Genomic DNA, 8,880 nt, shown 5'->3' on the forward strand with positions numbered 1-8,880 from the left:
TTAACATATATTGCATTATTTGTCTCAGAGGTACAGATCTGAGATTCAACAGTCTTGCACAATTCACAGCGCTTACCAGAACACATACCCTCCCCAGTGTCTATCAGGATTGGGTGCTTCTTTTGTGATCATGATGGCAGGAGGCATAGGGAATAGGGGATTGAGTTACAGTAATAGGTGTGAATTTGATTTTCCTATTTAAAGAAATCAGTTATTTAAACTCTTTAAGCCACTTGGCATAAATGAAGTTTATAGTTACTATAAAGAGATATTCTTTGCAAGGTCACAGGTAATATCCTAAGGTATAGTGGGGGCCTGAGGAGGAATGCTTAGAGGAACTCTTTTTTTTTTTTTTAAGATATTATTTATTTATTTGACAGGGAACACAAGCAGGGGGAGTAGGGGAGGGAGAAGCAGGCTTCCTGCCGAGCAGGGAGCCCAATGTGGGGTTCGATCCCAGGACCCTGGGATCATGACCCGAGCCGAAGGCAGATGCTTAACAACTGAGCCACCCAGGCGCCCTGAGGAACTCTTCTTTTTTATCCTGTCATAGGTTTCTTCATGGGGAGGTTATGTGTTCTTGATCAACTTGATCCCTCTCCATGTACTGGTGCTGATGCTCACAGGCCGTTTCTCCCACCGGATCTACGTGGCCTACTGTACTGTTTACTGCCTGGGCACCATTCTTTCCATGCAGATCTCCTTTGTGGGTTTTCAGGTGAGCCCTAGACTGAGTAGAGTTCTTAGCTACTTCTACTTTCTCTAAACAGCTCCAACCAGCTTGATTTATCTTGGATTCCGATGAAGAGAGTAAGACTTATTCACAGTCTAACCTTGGACTGTTGTGCTAACTGAAGCAACAGAATCATTGGTCATTAAAGTCTCCTTCCAGGGTGCGTTAATATTTGTTCCATAAAGTTTGAATTGAATGACTGTTAATTGGGCTTAGGTTTGTTGGAGGAGAGATCCTTTGATCTGAGTTGATATAAATGCAAAGTTATTTGCAGTCCTTTTTAATGTTGATGAGTCTATGTATTAGTAATGATTCCTGACCTTCTTGATAGAGCCTGTGTGAAAGTCCTTTAGGAAGCAGAACACAAATGTTGTAACCACATTACTCGTAGGGTTAAGAGACAACTATGAAACCAAAGAGTAATGTGTGGTGTGTTTGATTTCTCATGTAAAATTCTGATGGAAATGGAACCCTTATTCAGAGGTCAGCAGTATTTTCCTTACTGCTCACCTAGTGTATGCAATTTACTAATCAGTGAAATATAAAAATGAAAAATATGATCCTGGTCCTTAAGGGGTCTTTAAGGGGAGTTACAGTCTTGCAGGGAAGGAAATACATGCAGGTGTCTATATTCTGTAATACAGCAGTTCTGGAATGTAATTCCTGGACCAGCAGCATCTGGGAACTTGTTAGAAATGCAAATTCTGGGGGCAGCTGGCTGACTCAGTAGAGTATGTGACTTGATCTTGGGATTGTGAGTTTGAACCCCATGTTGGGTGTAAAGATTATAAAAAATAGTAACAAATTTCAGTATTCTGAAGAAGCAAATGAACTCCAAATTTTTTATTAAAAAATGCAAATTCTGGGGCTTTATCAGAGACTCACTGAATCAAACTCTAGGGGAGGACTCCGAAATCTGTGTCTTAACACCCTCTCTTCTTTGCCCTCCCCATGGTTACGGTGCTCCCTAGTTTGAGAACCACTGGTCTAAGCAAAGAAGGAATTTATAAGTAATATAGGAGATCTAAAGTGCATGGAACATAGAGAATAATGGATTTCAGTTTAGGCAGATTAGGAGGAAATGGTATTTGCATTGGTCCTTGAGTGATGAGAAATTCTGTGAATGTGAATTTTGGGAAAATGAGAAAATTGCTATCTAGGCTAAAAAAATAGCCTGAGTAAAGGCCAGAGGTATGATAATGATAGAATATGAGATGCTTTGGAGGATTCCAAATACTCCTTGGAAAATGCAGCAGGCGAATTAGACCTTCCCCTCCATTGGCCCTAATTCCTCTGAGGCCTCAGAACTCATTTGACCCTTTGTTTGGTCCAAACTAGGTCAGGATAATTCAGGTCTAGGCTAGATCCATTGTTTTCCAGCATTGTCATACATATGCTTTTACCTACAGCCTGTCCTTTCATCAGAGCACATGGCGGCCTTTGGGGTCTTTGGGCTCTGCCAGATCCATGCCTTTGTGGATTATCTGCGCAGCAAGTTGAATCCACAGCAGTTTGAAGTTCTTTTCCGAAGTGTCATCTCCCTGGTAGGCTTTGTCCTTCTCACTGTGGGAGCTCTCCTCATGCTGACAGGTAGGGAAGGCTCACAGCTTTTATAAATGGGTATGGAACATATAATAAAACTTCAAAAATATGGGTTATTTGTTGACCACAGAAAGATTCATTCTTTTCCTCCTAAGAGTATAAAGTCCCGCTTCTTCACATTCAGTCCACTTGTCAGCCCAGTGTTTGGATTCTGCGTAGTTAAGAATGTCTCATTAGAGTAGCTCTTAATGTCAGAAATATCACACTTTGTGAAAGGACTGTATCTCACTTTGCTAATTTTTCTTTTTTTTTTTTTTTTCTTTCCTATTGGTAGGGTAGAAGAAATCGATACTGCTGGCTGTACCCTACAAATATGGCCTTGTCTAATCCCATATGCACTAACCCATGGCTCTTTAGCATGCCACATTTTCCTCACTTCTCAGAGGCTGATTTGATTCTGCCCAAGTCTCTGTGTTGTTTACTTTGGAGCAGCACTGGTGGATGTAGCTGGCTTAGTTTATAGAGTTGGCCATGGTTTGGCCAAATTTGACCTAAAACCCTTTGAATGAAGCACTTTTGCCTCCTATCTCTGAGTTTATGTACAGCCTGACTTTATTCTGCTAGCTGTGCTGACAAAAGTACTCTCAAGTTTGAAAGAAAGGATGGAGTGAAATTCTCGAAGTATTGATGGCATTTTATTTTATTTATTTTTTAAAGATTATTTATTTGACAGAGATAGAGAGAGGGAGAGCACAAGCAGGTGGAGCGGCAGGCAGAGGGAGAGGAAGAAGCAGGCTTCCTGCTGAGGAAGGAGCCTGATGTGGGGCTCGATCCCAGGACCCTGGGATCATGACCTGAGCTGAAGGCAGCCGCTTAACTGACTGAGCCACCCAGGCGCCCCTATTGATGACATTTTAACAAAAACCTAATCCTTCTCTGTCTCAGACTCTTATTAAAATGGAAAATTGTGATTAGTTAGGGTCAGAGGTTATTTTGTTTCAGGAGCGATTGTGAAATGTTTGTTGCTTCTTTGCTGCCAGGAAAAATATCTCCCTGGACGGGGCGTTTCTACTCACTGCTGGATCCTTCTTATGCTAAGAACAACATCCCCATCATTGCTTCTGTGTCTGAACACCAGCCCACGACCTGGTCCTCATACTATTTTGATCTACAGCTTCTGGTCTTCATGTTTCCAGGTCTGTCTGCTTTGTGTTCTTAGGTGGCCTTCTTTTGTAAGAATCACCATTTGACTCAAAATAAGTAAATTACCCTCATCCTTGTGTTTTGTTGTTGTTTTTGTTTTTTACCTGTTTACCCTATGCCATACAAAGGATGGCTAAGCATTTTTCTAATATTTGAGGCAGAGTAGGAGTCAGAAGTTGAACAGTTAGAGATGCTGGCAAGTTCAGAGCCTCATAGTTTTCTGTTCATTTGTGTTATAAGTTAGAATTCAACTCAAGGGCACCTGGGTGGCTCAGTTGGTTAAGCGACTGCCTTCGGCTCAGGTCATGATCCTGGAGTCCCGGGATCGAGTCCCGCATCAGGCTCCCTGCTCAACAGGGAGTCTGCTTCTCCCTCTGATCCTCCCCCATCTCATGCTCTCTCTCTCTGTCTCATTCTCTCTCTCAAATAAATAAATAAAATCTTTAAAAAAAAAAAAAAAAGAATTCAACTCAAATTTGAATTCAGGTTTTTGTTTTTGAGCACTTTCAGAGTACCTCTCTCCCATCCCCCATCCATAACTGCTCCCTGTTTATTTCTTGGCAGTACTGAAGTTTGAGAATAGGCATGGCTGATTGTAAAGACAGCTACTTATCTTCTAGCCAATCCAGATATGTTTTTGGATTTACTAGAGATGGGGTGCTTCCTTTTTTTTTTTTTTTAATAATAATATAACTTCTATTTTTTTTCTTATGAAATAAAGCCTATTGTAAAAAATATAGACAAGTTAAAAAAAAAAGTAAAAATTTCAGGAGTTCTCACCACGCATCTGTTGCTACTGTTATCATTTTGATGTATGTTCATCTAGTTATTTATTCATTTATTTATTTTAGGTTTTTTTTTAAGATTTTATTTGAGAGAGAGAGTGAGAGCGAGCACAAGCGAGGTGAGGGGCCAAGAGAGTAGCAGACTCTTCACTGATCAAGGAGCCCAGTGCAAGGCTTGATCCCAGGACCCTGGGATCGTGACCTGAGCTGAAGGCAGATGCTTAACCAGCTGAGCCACCCAGGCGCCCCTTAGTTATTTTTTTTTTTAATTAAAAATTTTTTTTTAGTAATCTCTACACCCACCCAGGATGGGGCTCAAACTCATGACCCCAAGATCGTGTCATGTGCTCTTCTGACTGAGCCAGCCAGGCCCCCCTCATCCAGTTACTTATTGAATAAAAATGAGATGGTATAGTTTTTCCCCAATTTTTTTCATTTTATGAAGAATCATAATTTATGTTATTTAGTATTATTTTAGAGTTATGATATTTAAATATATTATTTGTTTTTTTAAGTACAGAGATACGTAAAGAAGTCAAATGGTCCATATTATCTTGTAGCAATATTTTAATTGATGTATTGTTTTCTATTATATAAGTATACTATAAAAACTACCTCTTTTATGTTGGATGTTAGGTGGTTTCTGAATTTTTGCTCTTTTAAGGAGTCCTGTAGTAAACATCTTTGCACGTATCTATGATTATTTATTTTAATTGCTTGCTTCTTTTTATTTTTACTTTTGTAGTTGGTCTCTATTACTGCTTTAGCAACCTGTCTGATGCCCGGATTTTCATCATCATGTATGGTGTGACCAGCATGTACTTTTCAGCTGTCATGGTGAGGAATGCCCTCAGTCATAGCATCAGTTCTGCCCCTGACTCTGAGGGCCATGGCAGGATTCAGAATGTACTGATGATTGTGCAAATGCTTCCCTCGGAGCACTTGAGGGGCTGAGTTGTAAAGCTGCTCACTGTTGCTGCTCCTTCTCAAGGATGTGTAATGGGCTCATACATTCTGGTTGTGTGGCCCAGCTTTCTTGGATTCATAACCTTGTATCAGGAAGGGGCACATATACTCTGTTGGAGAAAGTGACTGTGGGCAGGTTTCTTCCCCTCTCTTTCTGCGTGTCTTAAGGAGTTGACATTTTTTTCCTTAAAGCCCTGGGAGGATTGCCAAGTGTTAGGTTGTTGAAAGAGGAGAGATTTTATACATTGTAGTAAAACAGTGTTTCTTAAACCATAGTTAAATATATTCTTTTTTTTTAAAGATTTTATTTATTTATTTGACAGAGGAGAGACACAAGCAGGAGGAGTGGGAGAGGGAGAAGCTCGATCCCAGGACCCTGAGATCATGATCTGAGCCGTAGGCAGACGCCCAACGACTGAGCCACCCAGGCGCCCCCCATAGTTAAATACATTCTTTAACGTATCGTTATTTGGGGACACGTATACATATATACATACATAACTGAAAATAGTTTAAGGAATATATACTTTTACTCTAGATATATCAAGTATTTTCTCATACTCTTTTTTTATTGAGAAATCGTGTTTGTTGAAAACCACTGAACTGATGTCATGATGTACTAATAGGTTGAAATCTGTAATTTGTAAAACGCTGATTGGACTGTGTTTTTGTTTGCTTCCTGTCTCTTGCAGGTCCGTTTAATGCTAGTGTTGGCACCTGTTATGTGCATTCTTTCTGGCATTGGAGTCTCCCAGGTGCTGTCCACTTACATGAAGAATTTGGACATAAGTCGTCCAGACAAAAAGAGCAAGAAGCAACAGGATTCCACTTACCCTATTAAGAATGAAGTGAGAATTAAGCAATGCTAAGAACAGGCTTGGGAAACTCTGTGTGTATATGTGTGTGTGTTTGTGTGTGTGTGTATCTATTTTTTGAGTGAGGGAATAGAGTGTTGTCATAGTGGTCAGAGTGAACTCGTATAGCCCCTGACTTGTTTTGATTCATCTCATCTATATTGTGTGTAAGAAGCTGTTCTGAGTTGTGAAATTTAATTTGCTTTATATTCTTCCTTGTTCAGGTGGCAAGTGGGATGATACTGGTCATGGCTTTCTTTCTCATCACCTATACCTTTCATTCAACCTGGGTGACCAGCGAGGCCTACTCTTCTCCCTCCATTGTGCTGTCTGCCCGTGGTGGGGATGGCAGTAGGATCATTTTTGATGACTTTCGAGAAGCATACTATTGGCTTCGTCACAATACTCCAGAGGTAAAGATTTGGGAGGGGTGGGATTGAGGGGTAAGGGGAAGTGGGAGACGTTTGCTGTGATAGTGAATCAATAGCTTTTAGGTGGGTGGAAAGCCTGGAGAAATTGGAACTATAGAACCCTGGTGTTGAATGAGCCCTACAGGTCAGCCTCCATTCAATTCAGGATTTCTTCTGTATCCTTACTGGTAATCATCGACACTCTTGACAGCGTGGTGATTTTATCATGAGATAGACCACCCCAATTATAAAAGAAATCAGAAAATAGAAACAAGAGAAAAGATATAGGAGCTTCTGGGTGGCTCAGTTGGTTAAGCGACTGCCTTCGGCTCAGGTCATGATCCTGGAGTCCCAGGATCGAGTCCCACATCGGGCTCCCTGCTCAGCAGGGTCTGCTTCTGCCTCTGACCCTCCCCCATCTCGTGTTCTCTCTCTTATTCTCTCTCTCTCTCTCAGATAAATAAATAAACTCTTTAAAAAAATTTTTTTTTTCCATAAAGTGATCACCTGATGATAAGCACTTTTAACATTTTGGTTTATAACTTTTAAGAATCTGAAGTGATTTTCTTGCAGTAGCAATAGCCCTTCTGAGTTAGGCACTTGATGAAAGCTTTAAGAATTTCTTAGTTCTCGTGCATTATATTCTGTGGTTTATATTCCCCCCCATCTTGATATTAACTGCTTTTTGTGTATTGCTAAAGATCATTTATTTAATATAATTATCTGATGACACCAGATTATTTATTTGGAAATATTACCCAGTCCCCTATACCTACCATCGTTTTATGCTTGTTTATATAAGGTGATCTGAGATGAAAGTATTTGGAATGTTGAATTGTATAATTTGCACTGAGATTCCATGATTATATTATAAATGTAGGACCAAGTGCCAAGATTTATTTTCTGGTTAGGCAATGCCTCACTTATTATCAGATGCCCTTCCAGTTCTTCTCTTGTATTTGAATTTTGGAGGCAGCGAGCTTATTTTCATTTCCCATTCTTCTTTCAGGATGCGAAGGTCATGTCATGGTGGGATTATGGCTACCAGATTACAGCTATGGCGAATCGGACAATTTTAGTGGACAATAACACATGGAATAATACCCATATTTCTCGAGTAGGGCAGGTAAAGTGAAGGGGGGTCATTTGAGTGTTTGGCACACAGGATCTAGTGGGGAATATTTCTCTCTGAGGGATCATATGACTTGGAATTTTGCTCTGAGAAATGTGCATTTATTTTTCTAGGCAATGGCGTCCACAGAAGAAAAAGCCTATGAGATCATGAGGGAGCTTGATGTTAGCTATGTGCTGGTCATTTTTGGAGGCCTTACTGGGTATTCTTCTGATGGTATGTACTTGATTCTAACTATAGGTCATAGAGTCTAAGAAAACTAGATGAATCTCCTATTCTTCTGGTCTTTTTTTTTTTTTTTAAATAATATCAACATATTTTCTTGGTTGGGAAAGTTCCTAAGTATTTGCAACTTTAGGGTTTATATGTTTTGATTTTTTTTGGCAACAAGTAAGAGGTAAAAGTAAATAATTCTCATATAGGTATGGCATGCTGTAATTGTCTAAAGACCTAGGAGTAGTTCCACAACCAGTAAACAAAGAACATAAAGCTTAGCTGAACCTATTGTGGTGTTCATTTCACAGTATATATAAATCAAACAAACAAAAAGTAATAGCAAAGTAAAATACAATGTGAAAAAAAGAACATAAGGCATCTGAAATGAACTTAAAAATTAGCATTTTTAGTGGGTTTAAGCCATAGATTCATATGCCAGTTTAAAATGTTTTATATTTGTGTGTGTGTGTGTGTGTGTGTGTGTGTGTGTGTGTGTGGCATATGTTACCATGTTCCCTATGATTAATAGCAAAACCATGTTTTTAGAAGATTTGTCAAAATGTGGTTCTCTGCCTTAAAAAAACTTAAAAAAAACTAAAGCAATACCTTATTTTTACTTGAAAATTTGAAACACTTTTGAAGGTTTATTTTTTATTTTTTTATTTTTTTTTAAAGATTTTATTTATGTGACAGAGAGAGACACAGCGAGAGAGGGAACACAAGCAGGGGGAGTGGGAGAGGCAGAAGCAGGCCTCCCACCGAGCAGGGAGCCTGACGCGGGGCTCGATCCCAGGACCCTGGGATCATGACCTGAGCCGAAGGCAGATGCCTAACGACTGAGCCACCCAGGCGCCTCACTTTTGAAGGTCTATAATAAAAAGTGGTAGATACTACCCAGTCCCCAAACCTAAACTCCCTATGATATCAGTTTCCAGAGGCAATTATTTCTTTATTTGTTTCTTTTAGTACTTATGTTATTTCTAAAAATATGTATATTCCTCTATTCATTGATCATTTTAGATATGCCATATCAACTTAT

General features: G+C 39.7%; 1 protein-coding gene across 1 annotated transcript; it reads left to right on the forward strand.

The window, feature by feature from the left end:
* Nucleotides 1–525: 525 nt before the first annotated feature.
* Nucleotides 526–7,894, forward strand: LOC102731241 (STT3 oligosaccharyltransferase complex catalytic subunit A). The gene is made up of 8 exons (XM_081810274.1): nt 526–718; nt 2,143–2,323; nt 3,316–3,471; nt 5,009–5,100; nt 5,922–6,077; nt 6,308–6,496; nt 7,503–7,619; nt 7,739–7,894. The coding sequence occupies exons 1-8, from the start codon at nt 617–619 to the stop codon at nt 7,877–7,879; spliced, it is 1,134 nt and encodes a 377-aa protein (XP_081666400.1). The 5' UTR covers nt 526–616; the 3' UTR covers nt 7,880–7,894.
* The last annotated feature ends 986 nt before the right edge of the window (nt 7,895–8,880 follow it).

This window comes from Leptonychotes weddellii, unplaced genomic scaffold, assembly GCF_054177405.1.
Source record: "Leptonychotes weddellii isolate Sample4059 unplaced genomic scaffold, ASM5417740v2 HiC_scaffold_2131, whole genome shotgun sequence".
Lineage (NCBI taxonomy): Eukaryota > Metazoa > Chordata > Mammalia > Carnivora > Phocidae > Leptonychotes > Leptonychotes weddellii.

Bases quoted from the DNA above. Each gene is read 5' to 3' on its own strand.
- LOC102731241 (XM_081810274.1), top strand. From the start codon at position 617: ATGCTCACAGGCCGTTTCTCCCACCGGATCTACGTGGCCTACTGTACT. The intron at 719-2,142 runs GTGAGCCCTAGA...TTTTACCTACAG, and splicing joins TCTCCTTTGTGGGTTTTCAG to CCTGTCCTTTCATCAGAGCA. The intron at 2,324-3,315 runs GTAGGGAAGGCT...CTTTGCTGCCAG, and splicing joins AGCTCTCCTCATGCTGACAG to GAAAAATATCTCCCTGGACG.